This window comes from Gavialis gangeticus, unplaced genomic scaffold (assembly GCF_001723915.1).
Source record: "Gavialis gangeticus isolate Ggan-Ray unplaced genomic scaffold, GavGan_comp1, whole genome shotgun sequence".
NCBI classification, from domain to species: Eukaryota; Metazoa; Chordata; order Crocodylia; family Gavialidae; genus Gavialis; species Gavialis gangeticus.
Window position 1 is genome coordinate 160,370,932 of NW_017729024.1, and position 17,550 is coordinate 160,388,481.

The 17,550-nt window shown below is 44.1% G+C and overlaps 2 protein-coding genes across 2 annotated transcripts in view; one reads left to right on the forward strand and one right to left on the reverse strand.

The window, feature by feature from the left end:
* The window catches only part of RAD1 (RAD1 checkpoint DNA exonuclease), a 9,942-nt gene extending 3,509 nt beyond the window's left edge, over window positions 1-6,433 (forward strand). The window contains exons 2-5 of the mRNA XM_019517981.1: window positions 563-671; window positions 3,847-4,105; window positions 4,924-5,022; window positions 5,367-6,433. Of these exons, the coding sequence (XP_019373526.1) occupies window positions 563-671; window positions 3,847-4,105; window positions 4,924-5,022; window positions 5,367-5,550 (651 nt within the window). The 3' untranslated portion in view covers window positions 5,551-6,433. The remainder of the gene's footprint in view (window positions 1-562; window positions 672-3,846; window positions 4,106-4,923; window positions 5,023-5,366) is intronic.
* Window positions 6,434-7,695: 1,262 nt separating this feature from the next.
* Window positions 7,696-17,550, reverse strand: part of TTC23L (tetratricopeptide repeat domain 23 like) — a 25,695-nt gene continuing 15,840 nt past the window's right edge. Inside the window, exons 4-11 of the mRNA XM_019517980.1 lie at window positions 17,179-17,338; window positions 15,793-15,918; window positions 15,394-15,571; window positions 13,278-13,386; window positions 12,787-12,914; window positions 12,127-12,276; window positions 10,877-10,956; window positions 7,696-9,501 (exon numbers count right to left, since the gene is read on the reverse strand). Coding sequence (XP_019373525.1) covers window positions 9,462-9,501; window positions 10,877-10,956; window positions 12,127-12,276; window positions 12,787-12,914; window positions 13,278-13,386; window positions 15,394-15,571; window positions 15,793-15,918; window positions 17,179-17,338 — 971 coding nt within the window. The 3' untranslated portion in view covers window positions 7,696-9,461. The remainder of the gene's footprint in view (window positions 9,502-10,876; window positions 10,957-12,126; window positions 12,277-12,786; window positions 12,915-13,277; window positions 13,387-15,393; window positions 15,572-15,792; window positions 15,919-17,178; window positions 17,339-17,550) is intronic.

Genomic DNA, 17,550 nt, shown 5'->3' on the forward strand with positions numbered 1-17,550 from the left:
AGACAGTGTTGAAGGCCTTCCGAAAGTCCAGAAAGACTTTCCCCAGTAAATTCTGACTTCTTGTTAGATTTTATTTCTTTGGATTTTAAGAAGTCGTGTCCTTTTTTAGGAAAATGTTCTCTTCTGCCTGCTTTCTGCATACTTGTCTGTCTTAACAGCATCTGGTTCTTAGGGCAAGAGCACCTATCACACCAGAAATGTAGCCAGAAATAAAAATCAAGATGATTTTATTTAAGCTCTGCAGCCCATTGAACATCTGCTGAGAGGGGAAAAGCTTTAGACTTTAACATTTATAACTCACTTTGAAACTATAAAACTTTATTACCTAAATGTCAGACTTGTATGGTTTCCCTTTCCCTGGTAGTGTTCCAATTTATAAAGGATAATGAACGAATGTTGCATTTTACATGATGCTCATTTTGCATCATATGGAGAGCTGAAGGGTGACAGGTATGTACTCACAAGATAGTTTAAGTCACTAGAATTGTAGAATGCCACAAGAAACAAGTGTCTGACTCGCCCGCCTACCTTTTTCTTTCCCATCACTCCTTCTCTCCTACAGGCAGGGATTTTTCAAGAATTTGTTGTTCAGGAGGAGTCCGTGACGTTCCGAATCAATCTGACTGTTCTTCTCGACTGCCTGACCATTTTTGGTACAAGTTCCCTGCCAGGTATGGTGTGTGCATGTCCTTGGTGACTATATAGTGATGTTTCCCAGGGGCTTCCACAAGCATAAGCTTTCCAAGTTCTGCAGGTTTTCTTCCCCTTCAAAACATAAGTTGCCTTGGAAAAAGCATCTGCCATTAATTGATTAGGCCAGGGCTGGCCAACTGGCAGCCCTTGAAGAGTTAAAGGACAGCCTTTGACCTCCTGCTGGGCCACCACTCTCCCCACTGCTTTTGCTGCAGCAGCTTAGCTGGAGGGGCAGCATGGTAGGAGTGGGGCTGGGAAACTTGTTGCCCTGTGGTTTGAGAGGGGGAGGCATGGTTCACTCTGCTTGCTGCTTGGGGGTTCCAGGAGCAGGCACAGTGTTTGTCCCGTTCAGTGTGTGGCCCTGTGCCTGTGGCTGGTGTGCAGCCCCTCGTCACTCTGAAGATGGGTAACTGTGTATCTGCTATCAGCTTAAGATGCTGCAAATGTATGCTGTGATGGCCAGGAGGCTTAGGTACCCAGCCTGAACTCCATCACTGTCACAGGCACAGCTGTAGCTAAGGGGGCAGAAAGGTGCCAGATAAGAAGTCCTGAGTTTGAAAGGCAGAGTAAAAGACAATGACTGTGAGATCTGTAAAAGAAACAGAAATAGCAGAGGAATTTTCCTGTGATCATACACAGATATGGCACAGAGTGGATAATTGCTGCATGTAGAAGGATAATGCACCAGGTGCTACTGATATTTAAGTAGTACAGTCCATGTCAACCCTAGAATGTGTGTTGCACTCAGTCTGGAAACTGCAAACAGCTTTTACACAAAGGGAAGGAGGCGGACTAAGTGACAAGTCGAAGTGTTTTCCCAGAAAGACGGTGGCAGATTATGGACCAGGACACTGAGCCTCACTCCACAGCCAGTCCACTAGACTTCTGCTGCCCTTGAACACTCTCCTAAAAGAAACACTCTCACAATTCAGGAATAGTTGAATCTCTTTCAGAGCAGTTCTCTGGCCTCCATCCCACAACAGCATGTGAGCATCAGTGCATTTATCCACAGATGGGAGATTGAGGCAGTTATTACTTGCACAAGTTTGCACAGGAAGCCTGTGCAGAGCCATGAACTGAATCCAGATCAGAGTCTAGTTCCTGGGCTGTTAACTCTGTGAGCATCCTTCCTCTGTTTGTACTTCTCAGTAGGGCTGTGTGAAACGGCACCATTTGTTTTGAATTCCGTTTCGCCGTTTGGAAGGGACAGCATTTCATTTCGTTTAGTTTCGAAGCACTGTTCTGTTTTGTTTTCTTGAAACTGTTTCACTGTTTTGACATTTCACGCATAGGCTATAATGGGGAATCATGAAAATGTCTAAAACTTCGTCATTTCTTGCCTGATTTGGATGACAGTTGCAGGGATGGTAGCCCCTTCTGAGAGCATGCCTAGTTTCAGTGAGATAGGTGCAGAGATTTCTGGGAAACTGCACCTCAAAGTGTTCAAAGCAAAACTCATGATACTTGCTGGGAGCAGCAGACTCCGGTGCACAGATCAGGGGCCTGCACCCCCAGGAGGAGTCCGGCACAGCCCTGCAGCCCTCCTGGGGTTTGTGGCCCCTCGGATCTACATGCTGGATGCGAGGAGTCTGTCAGTGCTGCTTGGGGCACGCCCCGCACCCAGCACCGGGAAGATTGCTGCTGCCGCTGGCCTGAGGCAGCAGCAGCAGTCTTCTGTCATACAGCATGGAGATCGGGGCCCCGCATCACTGGGAGGAGTCTGGTACAGCCCTGCGGCCCTCCTGGGGGTTACAGGCCCCTGGATCTGTGCGCTGGATGAGAGGAGGAGGATGCTGCTGCTGCCTGGGACCGGCGCAAACTGTGCCAGCGCTGGGAAGATTGCTGCTGCCGCTGGCCCAAGGCAGCAGTGGCAGCCTCGTGTCATTCGGGGGCCTGCAACTAGCGACAGCATGCTGTCATCCCACACGCAGATCCAGGGGCCTGCACCCCCGGGAGGGCTGCGGGGCTGTGCCAGACTCCTCCCAGGGGATGTGGCCCCTGGATCCGCACTCAGGATGACAGCAGGCTGCTGCTGCTGGCTGGGACTGAGTAAGCCTGGCTTTGAAACTCAGAATGTTTCAAAACGTTTCAGGTGCCCTGGTTTTGTTTCAAAGCTGTTTCAAAGACTTTTGTTTCATTTCAATTTCACTGTTTCAAGCTCAAAACACATTGAAACAGCTTCGAAACGAAACACCCAGCGAAATTTCACACAGCCCTACTTCTCAGGTAGTTGAAGGACTCTTGCATTTGACTTTAAGCCTTAGGCACACTGCAGAGCAGACAAGTGTTTCATGGCCACACAACTTGTTCTGTGGTTTTGATTCTGTAAGTCAACCTGTGTTCTTATTGCTTAGTGTTTTTCAATGGATTGTGATTTGAATATATTTTTTAAAATGGCTTTTTTTTGCTTGACTGTTGTTGTTTTTTTTATATGAAATACTGCATTTTTCCTATGAAGGTGAAATTGTTCCTATTCATCTGTTAAGGGAAAAGAAAGAAAAAGTAGCATTCTTACTGGGGTTCCTGAATCCCAGAAGAATTCACTACCTAAAAATAGTTCAAAACTGTTTTTCTGATGCATGAAACTAGTAACAGCTCTGCCAGGAGTCCCGTGCATGGCAGAAATGTTCTGTCGGAGCTTTTTCAGATGTTTCTGTTGGTGCATCTCAGTATTGACCTCAGGCACTTCTGCTGTTCTTGGTGTGTCTTCAAATAACACTGTCAGTCCTGCTAAATCATGTCATGATCTCATGTTACAGACTCGGGCTCTGGCTGCACAGGAAAATGAAGGAGTTAGGCAACATAGGTCAGCTTGTTTGTGCTAGTTTTACTCTAACTTACACAGGGAATAGTGGTGGAGAAGAGAAAAGTACATACCAAGAGTTTCTGGAAGGCTTTTGCTTGAGTTAGTAGCTCACACTGAAACCTGCACTGCTACACCTTCATCCACATTGTCTTCGAGATAGGTCACCTGGGCTACAGTCTTATTTAATTTGCTGTGTAGTGTTACGCTCAGGCAGGAGCTGCCATAAACTAGGCTGAGCTTGCTTAATTCATTTTGGATGATTTAAGTGTGGGTAAAACCCAAATCTGCAAAGGTAGAAGGCCATGCTGTCTCTCTTCTAACAATTGCTTATTTCATTCTCCTTTCAGGCACTTCAACAGCCCTTCGGATGTGTTATTGTGGCTATGGCTACCCATTGACACTCTTCCTAGAAGAAGGAGGGGTGGTGACCGTGTGTAAAATTAACACTCAAGAGCCTGAAGAGACGCTAGATTTTGATTTCTGCAGCACAAATGTGGTTAATAAAATTATCTTGCAATCTGAGGGGCTACGAGAAGCATTTGCTGAATTGGACATGACCAGTGACGTTCTGCAGATTACGATGTCACCAGAGAAGCCCTATTTCAGGTAACTGAAAATGCCTGTCTGGATATCCATGCTTAGCACTTTTTTTCCTTGGTTTGAAATCATTGTGGCCTCTTTTGCAATGTACAAGTTTGCACCATTCCTTAGGTTTCTGTCTGAGCATCTGTGACCTTCTGTTGTTATGCTCTACTTGTCCCATGTAAAAATGCTCTTGATTATTTAGAGAAGTTTTAGAGCAATTTTTCTCTGCTTGTTTCTCAGGATCCCAAATTTTTCAACCTGATCCTTTTGACAATTATGGTGTGTATTTGTTTTTGAAGTTAAGTAATCAAGTTCACCTGAACAACACACAGGTGCAACTCTTATTACCTGGTATTTTATAAACACATTTCAGATCTTTTCATTTAGCATGTTTGGCTGTTCAGAGTAAGTTCCTGGGGTTTGCCAAGCTTTGAGAGGGGTGATTGTCTCCTCAGGCTAAGAAGGTGCATCTTGCAGGAGCTAGCGCAGGGGTCATGAGCTTTCTCTGTTCCTAGAAGCTCCAGAACCAAGTGCTGCAGAACACTTGGTACTTGTAACAGAATGCGTCTTCTCTGTGCCAGTGTAATACAATAAAGAATCAGTCTTCCTTGTAAAGTAGCTTTCTATGAAGCCACTGTCCGCTACATTCAGGACTTTGGACAGCCTCAGTCCCCGTGCTGAATTAGCCCAGCTCCACCCAATTAGAGAGATTCATTTTACTGTATATAGTGTTGAGTGTCCTGCCATGTTACACATGAAAACTACCTGCTGTTAGCTTTCTGTCAGATTTTTGTAGGACTGGTACCAGTTCTTAGCTGCAACGTATTCTGGTCTTTTAGATTATCTACCTTTGGGAATGCAGGAAGTGCACATCTGGACTATCCCAAGGACTCTGATTTGATGGAAGTGTTTCAGTGTAACCAGACCCAGACAAACAGGTGGGTGATCACTGCAGTAATAGCAAAGTGCTGCTTGGCTGTTAATACCATTTTGCCATGAAGCTCGAAGAAGTTTCTAGATATATTGAAATATTTCTCTCCCTAGCACATCAAGGATTTAATGTAAACCCTTTCTTCCCTCTTGGCAGAAGTGTGCTCCTGATTAAAACCTCAGTGATAAAAAATGTTGGAGCAAAATGCCTATTGCCAGTTTAGAGAAAAATTAAACCAGAATGTAAAATAGCTGCTACAATTAGATATCTCACTAATTAGAATTAGGCTATTAATCAGTTAATTATTGTGTTAAGGTACTTGAAGGAGGTTTTTTTTTCTTTCATTTGTAGGTATAAGATCTCATTGCTCAAACCATCTACTAAGGCGCTGGCTTTATCTTGTAAAGTGTCTATTCGAACAGATACTCGAGGATTCCTCTCGCTGCAGTATATGATTAGGAATGAAGATGGACAGATCTGTTTTGTGGAATACTACTGTTGCCCTGATGAGGATGTTGCTGAAACAGAACTATAACATTCGGAAGGTCATATGTGGTTGATCGGGATATTAAACCTTACATTTTTAAGTGAAAGTTGTCAGATTGATAGAACTGAAAAGTAAAGTCCTTTTTATTCAGAGAACAGACAGCTACAATGCAGGCTTCTCCCTGCCACTGTTTTTCTGACCCAAAAGCAGCCCCTATACAAAACAAAAAGGTTGCTTAGCTCTCAACCTCTGCAGAGTCTGATGAAGGTGCCAGTTACTGCACCATGTGTTACATAAAGCTGTGCTTCCTGCCCACTTGAAATGCTCACCAAACAGCCTTTGGGAATGGAATCACCAGTCACAGTGATGATATATTAACAAAGCAACATGACTTTGGTGTTATGTTGATTAGTCTGTACCACATGCAGTATTTTAATCTACCATTTGTTGCTGTGGTTTGTTTTGATCATGGACAAGGCATTATAGACAGTGAACAAAGGCTAAAGGCATGTACTAGACAGCAGAAACCTTCAGGTGATCAAACAAAAATCACTTTTCTCAAAAGACTGCTCGTGCAAGAAGGTGACCTGGCATCTGACTTCTCAGTGATTACAAATGGCTTACTTGTCACATAGTCAGTTGTCTACCCTGGAATGACATCTGGGATGAATGTTACCTGCTGTCTAGAGCACTAGTGCTTGTGTTGCACTGGCAAGGTAGGGTGGAATCCAGTATGAATTGCCTGCAGAACAGCACTTTGGCTGTGTTACTTGGACTGAATCTCAAACACTTTTTGTATTTCTCTAATACAGGGAGACTGCCCTTGAAATCTGTTACCTTAAATGACACTTCCTTTCTACCCTCTTGGAAACCCTATACATCTCCTACCACTCTCTAGACCAAAGGCTTCTGCTTTGATTCTTTAAGGAAAGAGGCCAGGAACATGCGTTTAAGAAGAAATGTAAAATGTTCTTTTATAGAATGATTGATTAAAATACTATACCTTGTCCCTATTATGAGTCCCATGGACTTTGATTGCCTGTCCAACTGTTGACACACGTACAATCCCATATCTACTGAATTTACAGTTTTTGCAGTATTTATAAATGTTTTTGTATTTTTTTAAATTATCAGATTTATTCCCTGACAATAAAAATTGCAGCTACATTTAAAAAACCTCAGGTCTTGCTTATTCCCAAGAACTATATAGTGTCCAATGGGGCACTGGACAGATGATTCAAGATGCAACAATTTTCAGAATAATGCAAAGCAGGACATTTTCAATGAGTGACACTTTCCTCCTCAAATTGCTACTCTGCCATTTTCTCAGGCTACCAGAGGAGATGGTTTCTTGAGCAAAGGCCAACAGCCACTCATTCTGCAGCACTGTGTCCAGATCACAGATAAAAGTAAACCCAGTACTCCCTGAATAATTTTCCAAGACCTAGGAGATGAGCAGGGTTCGTTCAGGCTGGCCCTCAGTTTCTCCAGGTTCCTTTAACAGGTTGGACAGCAAAATGACTTGCACTTTAGTCAGAGAACATGTCTGAAGGAAACAAATTAAATGTTATCTGTTACAGTAAGAGTAGGCAAGTCTATTCTATCCTGTCTGTCTGGAAAAAAGTCATATGTTTTGCAGGGAAGAAACCACAGTATATGTACAACAAGATGCAGCCAGAGCAAAAAATGTTGTAGGAAATAGCATAGCCAGCTTGATGCATTTCAAAAGAGGACAATTGGAGTAATCCGGGTTCAATGAGAGGCTTTCATTGTTTTGTTAGGCAACTTGTGTGTGCTCGTTTATTTGTATTGCAGCAGGGTCCTAGACCCTCACTCACCATCAAGGCCCTGTACAGGCATAGGACAACTGCATCCCTATCCCACAGAAAGTGCAAATTAATTTGAAATGAGAACAAGAGAGAAGTGGTGAAGAAGAACAAGGTTGCTGGTGAGACGATCACCCGATATCAGTTGACTTGTATACTTTATAGGAGTCCAAATCATTTGAAAGTGATATTTAAAATAAGCTCTTACTGACCACTTTATGTAGCACTTGCTCTATTTACCCATTCAGAGCAATAGGGTTCCACTGTTACAATTTTCATAACTGGTGTCACCTAGAATTCATTTTCTAATAAAAGTAGCCCTCAGGGATTTTACGACATCCAAAATCATAGAAGAGCCATATATTACTGTTTTCATGCTTAATTTACACTTTACATGAGTTTTCCTTTTAAGACAGTAGTTAAAATCACTGTTTTTTCTCCTAACATCTCTCTAGTTTTCCCTTCAATACAAGTGTGATCACTGTTTATCTGAAAGTTGTATCAATAGTTATCGATTGTATATTGCCCTTGAATGTGTTGAAGTGCTAAGAATGATGTACATAATCTCTCAAGTGAGAAAGCAAACCACTGTCTGACTTCCTTAAATGTATTCACAGTTGTCTGACTTACCTTCTGCTGTATTGATGGACATAGATGAGATTTTAACATTACTTTTGGACATAAGGCTCACAGAAATACAGATGTTAAACATGAATGGTCCAGCTGAACCCAATTGGTATACTATTTTCTCATCTATGTAACAGCTTTTTCTATTATCTATACCACAGTGAGGTTGGAAGGAAGATCCTGAAAAATTAAAACAAGCTGAATGGTAGTAACCACCAGTCATAACTAACATCATGAATATAGTGGAACAGGGAACCCTAAGCGCACAGAATTTTTCCTTAAGGAGGAAGGGCATCCCTTTGGCTTCACATGGGACCAGATGTACAAAGGTATTTAGGTGTCATGTCCTATAGTAAGGACTGGCAGCCAAGGGTTCAACATTATGGGGGAAACCCTCAGTAAAGAGTATGGTCTTTGTCAAGTCCTGTGGGTACCATCTGGGTACTTAATGCAGTACACTGGCTCAGCCATGTCTTATCCAGCTGTGTCCCTGTGCCTAAGTTAAAACATAGGTTTCATGATGACTATGGACTTGTCTAAATGCTGAGGCGAGCATATGGTGGCTATGCTACTATGACTCCCCATCTGGACACGTTTAGGATGCAGTAACTACACTATGAGTGTTCAGAAGGGCAGTCAGAGCAGCATAAATACTGTGTTGTGACTTCCCCACCCAGCTAACATGGTGCTGAATGGTGCCGAAAGATTAGATAGGCAGCAAGACCTGCAACGAGTCATGTGCCTGCATGCTGGAGGACCTGGGCATCTTTCTCTTGAAAAGTGGCCTGGGGTTTCCCAGTCACAGCAGTGCTGAAAACGTTTGCCCCTTCTCTAACAGGAACTGCCAAGCTGTGGCCAGCAACAGGTGGGAACACAGCTGTAAGGAGGGGAGTTTGCTACAATAAAGGTTTTGAAAGGAAGTCAAAGCCTTAAAGGGAGATTTCATGCTGAGGAGAAGGCATTTGCCCTTTGGAGCTCCCATACCGAGCCCAGCTAAATTTAATATTCTCCAAGTGAATTGACCAAAAAAAGCCACTGTGCAAACAGTTTTGGGGAAGAATCATTGCATTTGCTTTCCTCGGGGGGACACTCACTCAAGGATGTGTGGAATGTCTTCTAAAAAGGCTCTCACATCCTTGTGTACACATGCTTGGAGCAAAAATCTCTTCCAAAGGGAGCTCTGTTTGTTTTAGACTGCTCTGGGGGAAATAAAGGGCATAAATTACAGACCCCTGCCATGCCGCTCTTATAACCTGGCCTTGACATACAGTAAGGAAAGAAAATCTAAAGGGAGATCAGGAGGGGCAAATTTGACTGGGAAGTTAATACTTTCCCACAACCAAAGCAAAATTACTAATACTTTTCCCCAAGCTGGAAACATGGGGAGTTTGCCTGAGTTTATCCAAAGCAGCCTCCCAGCACTAGCATTCAGTTTTATCTGTGGCACTCTTGCCAAGGCACTGGGAACTCTGTCAGCCCTGTCTAATGTAGCGCTGTCCATCTCTTTTACCCCAGGGGCCTCTTCCCCTCACAAACGGCAAAAGACCTATGATAGAGGAGATATTAAATTCACTTTCTTTCCTGGCGCTGTCCCACTCTAGTCATTCTTAGGCTACAAATCCCAGACCCTACTCCTTTGCATGGACAAATGGGACAATCCCATCCTATCTACCTGGTGTCAAAATACAAAACACCTGCCTGCCCGGATTGCACTGCTTCTGCACATCCAGCTATTTTAGTGTGAAAACACAGCAACAGTCCTGAGAGGAGGCCAGGTCTCCCCTCCCAGTCCACCAGGTTTTTCTTCCCTTCTGCTCCCTGTCTGGCCTAATGAATCTTGACTCTGCTGCAGAGTGAAACAGGCTCAGGAAGAGGAGGGGCGATGACTGTTTCCCCTGCAGAATAGTCCACTGTCTGTTTGGCAGGAGGAGGGCACACAGGCTTGAACCTCCTCAGACTGAGGGAACTGAACCTACGCCTCGCTTCAGGGGAGAGGGCTCCAACAATGGGCTAGTACAAGAGGGTGCAATGGCACCACCAGGTCCCTCCACTGGTAGCTGCGATTTATAAGGAAGTGTTGGTTCAAAGGTTGGAAAAACAGTGGCACCAGTGGAGTTTAAGTGCATCCAGGTGCATCTAAAGAGACATTTTCAGACCTACAATACGGGACTTGAGTGCCCAAATTGTGATTACGTCTCACTTCCAGATGCCAAGCCTTTGTTTGGATCTAGGCCCTAGGCACTAAACCTTAACATTAAAGGAACAACAACATCTTTCAGTCAGGAAAGTGACTGTTTTGGAGAATTAAAGTAAGAGTTCAGGAAGAATAAATGATCACGGGGTTTTTAGAAACCTGTTTTGGCAGAGCAAATATCGGTTGCCAAGAGCTGTCAGGTGCTGCCAGCCGGATCTGAATGAGGGCTCTTGAATCAGCAGCAAGAGACTCCACGTGCTCCTGTTAATTCTGTGAGACAGCCAGGGTGATCCTGGCAAACGCTCCAGCTTCAGTGTGCTCCTGCAGTCACATATGCTAACCTTAAAGAGGCCAAAGGATAATTCCTATAGAGGAGATGCAATGAGCGGTCGACATTGGTTGCTTGACAGTGTACAATGCAGCCCGAGGGATGCTGTCTGTGGGCTGCTGTAATTGGTGCAAGGGACCATTTTGGGCCCCACAGAAACCCAGAATCCAGGGGGCACAAAGGTGGAGGAGAGCACCGTGGAGGTGAAGGGCACTGTGCCTCTTCTCTGAGTTGCATCCTCAGGATCTCCTGCCTTCCAGAGGAGTCCCTGCCTTTTTTGTGGATAACACCAATCTGCTAAGATCCCTGTGGCTGTAACAGTACCTTGGCTGTGCTCAGTAGTAACCATAATTGTCCAGCACAACATCACAGCCATGCTATTAATGGTCTATTACTCACTTCAACATGTTCAGAAGCTCTTGCATCGCTCTGGGTTTCCTGTGTTGAGGTCCATAAACAGCCAGCTGAATCTGCAAACACTGTGCAGGATAAAATGGACATAAAAGGACAAAAGCTGGTTCTGAAATCAATCAAGTCACCTGGTAAATAGATTCACTGTGTTTGGCACCTAGTAATCTGTATGTTAGTGAAGAAACACCAGTGTTCCCAAGCAGAAAAGATAAAAGGAATATAGCACAACCCCATAGTCATAATCTTCCCCATCCCCAAGACCACATTAGAAGAGGGCACTAGCTCTCTTCTAATAGAGTGAGTCAATTTGCTGCATCTTGGTGGTGGGAATGTTAAAGGGGGGGTCTGGAGAATGGTGTTATAAACAGGATTTGTTTAAAGGGCTTGTTCTGGTGTTTGAAAATTTTGCGTTAGACACCACATGGAGACTTCAACTCCCTCCTGCCTAAAGTCACTATCAGTGACTATTTGATTTTAAGAAATCTTTCTGTAGCCTACAGAAAAGCTGCTAGAATCCAAGAGCTCTCTTCTTTAGATTTAAGTGGACAGGTTCACATAAAAAATCATAGCATTATTACATGATGCTTTTCATCATCAGAGCCCTCACAGTGACCAAGTAATTCACCTGCACAATACTACTCTTTTGATGCAAGTAATATTAACCACTGGGGAAACTGAAGCAGAGACCCTGGCTAGGGGCTAGTTTCTCTCCTGCTAGTCAGGGGAAGGGAGCCACTTTTCCTTTTAATTCATGGGGTTTCCTTTTATTCATTCATTAGCATGGAGAACAGGGTGGCAGAAGACTATGCCCTTCCCCTCTTCCCTCAACATCAGATATTCTGGTCATCTTCCCATCTCCAGCTGTATGTTGGCAGCAATCTTGTGAGTTCATCAGCACAACTGACTCCAAAAAGAATCCAAACCAGTCCAGCAGTTTTACAGGGATAAAGGCCAGGGTGTGTAGCTGCTTGCCCAGCTTGCCTATGGCACACACAAAGGGGCTCCTGGGTGTGTGTGAGATTTATGCAGGTCAGTAAGACTTAGGAGTTTGTGTTAAGCTCTGTGCTAAACTACACCTGATTCCTTGGCGAGCTCATTTGAAGCTATCTAGTGCATCTCTACAACACTACTTTGCCATTTGCCATGTAAACCACCTAAATGTAATTGTACTCAATGCCATTTTGAGACAAACTTGAGATGATAAATCCAAGAAATAAGCAACATAACATTAGTATTACCTTATTAAAGAGCTGATGAGCCTCTCTTATCTCTCCTTCTGCTAAGCAGATACTGCCCATGAGATGGTAAATTTCAACCGTCTTCTCACTAAAATCACCATTGATGTCTATGTTGGCCTTTAAGGAATCGTCCAGCAGTTTGTAGGCTTGCTAAAGGACAAAAATCCAAAAGCTGATCAGCACATAAAATATGGCAGTGTCCAGAACAGACTCCTTAAATAAATGCTTGATGTAACTTTTTTCGGGTGCTTGTAGATGCAAGGGGAATTACAGTGCATTGGAGCAGACTCAATTAATCGAGTCTGCTGGAGTGCTCTAATTAAGGCTTCTCCCACCCCGCAAAATAGAACATGTCTGAGGCTGCCCATAGCGCCTGCACTGCACTGCTGGTGCAAAGCTGCCCTATGGTCAGCAACAGGTCCGGCATAGGAGGACCTTGGTGACACAGCTGGCAAAGTGGTTGCTGTGCTACTGTCCCCTCCAGTGGCAGGTAGAAGAGGGGTGACCAGGAAGACCCTACAAATCACAGATGCCTGGTTCCATAAAGTCCCCTTGCAACTGTTGGCACTATGCAACACTGAAAGGCACAGGCTGGATTGAGAAGCTGCGGCACTGAGGTATGCAGTAAGTTTGCGTACTAGTATTTGTGGTTATGGTTACCTGCTTTTTCCCAATGTGTACAAGCCATTTGCTGAATTCTGTGACGGCTCTCAGCGTCTGGGTGTCATCTGCACTCAGCATTGTCTGATACGCACTGAGGCTCCCTGTGAAATGCCTTTCAGCAGCCACTAGAATTAAGCATAGCAATTATCCTTAACCGATGGTACCTTCCCAATGTCACCTGCACCAGTCTCTTACCCAAATAATGGATGAACTTTGTGGCTAGAAAAAGGTCTGTTTCTATCTTCCTTAAAAGCCGATGGCCAAATTTTGCCTATTACTTCTTCAGAGAGGCTTCCATGAGTGACAGAATTATGTCCCCCTGGAGGTAGCATGAGGTGCCAATACCATGAACTTCAGGTGTTTAATAGCCTGTAAAGCAGCTCACTGATTAAATGTGCATTCCTAACTAGTCCATGCAACATTTTCCCCTTCATGTTGCAGCATTATAGGGTCTAGGAGAGCCAACTCTATGTCCAGAAGGCACTTACCAATGTGCTGCTCTTCTCCAGTTGCAGCATAAGCTTTACCCAGCAACAGCTCTGTTTGAGCCGCTTCGATGCTGAGCTCCCTGTGCAAGGCTACACAAATGGAATGTGCCTACAACAAAATTACAGCGATTACTTGAGCTAAATAAGCACAGCGCACACAGGGGGTATTTTCATAGACAACACCATCTTTGTCAAGTTAGTCACAGGTGCAGAAATGAGGTAATAGTCTGGAATACGATAATTCCACCCAGCTAAACAGCTTAGCTCCTGATATTTAATACTGCCAGCATTCAGTCTGTCTTCAACCTCCAGTTTTGGCTCTTCCCCAAGTAGCAGACACTGAAATTAAAACATTGGAGATGGACCTAAGCTGTGTACTTCGGATTCAGATTTCCAGCCCAACAGAACTTAGGGAAGGTTGTATCCAAGGGTTTGCTTTGTGCCTCCAAAAAAATGGAAGTTATTATCAACCTTCTGATTCAGGGTGAGATCCAACTTGAAGCCACACAAAAGGTTCATGGGGGTTTGATTCTGGTTATTTTGTTTGGACCATCTTTAAAAGTTATCCTTTATATCGGTCAGTATTTAAATCTTAGCATGGGTTAAAAGAAAATATTTTGCCTCTACTTGATGTAGCCAGTAAATTAAATACAAGATCTTCAGTGTCTGAACTTCACAAACAGAGGGGATTAAAGCTCCCTAGGAAAGAGTCATGTGACAGTGACAAGCACTGAGGCACTTTCTAAACAAAATATTTTTCTAATTTAGTTGGAATAGGGAAAGGCATTTTTATTTTTAAAACTAGTCTCACTCTCAGGTCCTTCATTTGCTACCTAGATTGTACACTTTGTAACTGAGGTCTGGTCCACACACATAGCCCCTTAACTCTTGTGGGGTTGCACTTTTCACTGGAGTTGTCTGCCCTATAAGGAGGGGGGATAAACTAGCACACCACGTCACCTGCTAACACAAGCATCTGCAGCATGAGTGTTACTGCACAGCATGACCACTCTCAAGAGCAGTGAGAATACAGATGAATGAGGATTTGGCAGGCGTGCCACAAATTAGTCCCACATCCTCCAAGTACCACTCCAATCCCCTTCCTGCCCGGTTGACTGCTCTGCTTTCTGCTCCCTGGGCTCTCTGCTACTGTGCTTCCTGTCCCCTCCCTGGTCTTCTGCCTACCACATGCAGTGGCTGCCTGTGCCACCTGTGGCACACATGCCATGGGTTGACTACCTCTGGTATAGATGACTCAGAGTAGGATCCTCATGGAGTCAGTGCTTGGTACTTTCCTCATATCTCCATCACCATGACTTTCTGAATTAAAACAATGCATGCATCCTGACCATGATCGGAGGCAGTGCAGGGCACATTTGATTGCCACTAGCTTCAAGAGCAAGGTGCCTAATAAAAGTGTTTTAAAATGCCAACTATGTAAAAATTGTCCCCTTTAACTGCTGACTGAATGACAAAAGTGCTCCTCGTCTGGCAAAGCACATACAGCTCTGGCAAAGAGAGAAGAGCTCAAACCTTTCTGGCATCGCCTCAGACTCGCTTGCTAAGTTCCAGCTCTGGTCAGTCCCACCTGCACACGTTGGGTTTCCCACAAGACTGACCAAGGGCTTTTGGTGCTACTGATGATGTGATATTTTTTGGAAATACCAGTAACTGAGATACAAACCAAGGACTCACACATGAGACTTGTCACTTTCTGAAGCAGAACTGCTTGAAGGAATTCTAAATAAGAGTTCCTCTAATATTTAAACATCAGTAACTCAATATGTTGCTGAAACTGGGTTCATAAGCAAGGAAGTTGTTTGTCCTCATTGACAGGAATCTATTGAGGAAGGCCAGGCATGAATCGCCGCTTACATTATAGACAGAACTGCATTGGCATCAGCAAATGTGCACCAGAGTGGAGAGACAGTTGACTGGCTACAGAATTCACGTAATGGCATGCAGTCCATCAAGATCCTTCGGCAAATCATTGCTAATGTAAATCATTGCTAATGTAAAGCAAATAAAAAAGTGTGCCTACAGCACACTCTGAGCAGTGACTCTAACTTGGACTCTTAACTCCTGCTGCCCAGAAAGGGATTTTGAGCTTTCTTACCTTCAGTAGATACCCAATGGCTTTTTCATGGTTTTCCTTTAGTTGCTCCATTTGGGCAATTTCCTGATAAAGACTAATCAGTTCTGGAGCCATATCTCCTTCTGCTGAAGTTACAGCAGTGACAGCTTTTTCAAAATAACCCGTGGCAAAACCTAACTTGTTCTGCTGCAAACATGTCCTGGAAGAAAGTGAGGAAAATGGGTCCTTTAGTTTAAAGCACAAATCAGAGTAAGTATGACATTCAGTTAGGGAGACTCTGATCCTGCTCCCATGCACAAAGAAAACTCCTACCGAAGTCACGGACCCTGTCTGATTCCTGTGACATGGTTTTCCAAAGCAGCAGAGATCTAGTCCTCACTTACACATGGCATTCAGTTTAGGCCTCCTTCATTTATTTACCTGCCGAGTGTAATGACCAGGTCTTTCTGAGATATCTTCAGTCCCGTGATCACTCCCCCATCCAGCTCCTGCAGTTCTTCCATGATCTTCTCTGCCTTCTGCAGATTGACATAAGATTCTTTGCCAGTAGGACAGTCAAGGAAAGCCACCAAAAGCACGTGCCATCAGCCAAACGAACACAATCACAGAACCAGAAACTAATCTTTACCATTTCCTTGCTCAGACATTTGTTTCCAGGACAGTCTCTGCACATCAATCAATACCAGTTGAGAAGCATGTTTGCTGCTTTGGCTTCTCTGTCGCTTCCTTGCAGGAAGTGACTTGGGCAAGGGAGTGGGGGCTTAAAGGAAATGGTGCATTGCATTACTCACAAAGTCTATTGCTGTGCTGGCTTCTCTCCTCAGAAAATGGCTTGCACTAGAAAGTTAGTTTGACTATCTGGACTAGGCAGTTAGTTCAATAAAAGATATCCAAAGAAATCCTTGCACCTCGCATTACTCACAAAAGCAGCCTCCATGGTCCCATGCATGGATCTGCAAATGTATGTCGTGTTCCTCAAAGTATAACACAAGCCACACTCTGCCCTGAGGCCTCTGCAAGTAAAGAGGGATGAAATACGATGTTGGATATGAGGGGTAGGGGATGAAAAAGCAAAGGGAAGGGCTAGGGGGACTATTCCCTGCTCTGACTGTCTCTGGATTCCCATAGGATTTTTGGCTTGTGGTCAAGCCTTCCAGTGACATTTTGCTTTTGCAGAAATCTAATATCACTTTTTGGGACAAAACTGCCAAAAAGAAATACCAATTTTAGTTTTTGGGCACAGCCTTCCCTTGTACAATAATATAACGTGGGTAAAAGCAGGTAGTAGACTGTTTGGCTGTGCCTTAAATGCAAAACTGCAAGCCATTTTCCACAAACGGTTACTGTCAGAAGGGTTCTGAGATCAGCTCGTCTGACCCCTGTATAACACAGAATTTCATTCAATTACCGTCTTAGTGAAATTCACAGCTTGCATTTGCCTGAAGCACATGTTCCAGCAAGGCATCTAGTCTGGATTTGAAGACAGCAAGTAATGGAAGATTTGTCACCTCTCATGACAGTTTGTTTTAACACTTGACCATGGTTAAAAAAGTGCCTTTTTCTGGTCCTAATCTTGATTTAACAACTCCCTGTGTTGGGCAGGTCACTGAATGTCTTTGGCCTCTGTTTTTCTATCTATACCACCCACCAATGCCCACCTTGCTGTACAGGATGGTTTACTGTTGAATGAGCTATGACATGCAGTTGCTTAAAGGTGAAAAAGACCACATAACATTCATGATGTGACATTTATAACCATTTTGTATTAGACACTTTAATCTGAAGTATTTTCACAGGCAAGGATATTTGTTTTGTGCCAGGTGGGCTGCCCCCAAGGTATAGAAGAGAGTCACAAGTGTCCCTAAGATTTCTCCCTTTTCTCCCAGAGATGATGAGGGAAGGTGCCCCCGTGTGAGGAGGGCATGTCTGGCTAATTCAGCATGCTGTATGGCCTGTGCAGTCAGACCTGGAAGACAACAGCTTGCTCACAAAACACAGAAAATATCCAAGCAGATGTCTGTTCTGAACTATTGGAGCTCCTTAGAGACACAAATTAGTCACTGGAGGAAAAACCTGGCGTTATTGATGTCTGTGGGAGCTGTGCTATTGACTTTTTGAGACCAGGATTTCACCCCCAGTCCATAGGAAAATAATTAGAAGAGTTCAGGGAAGAAGATA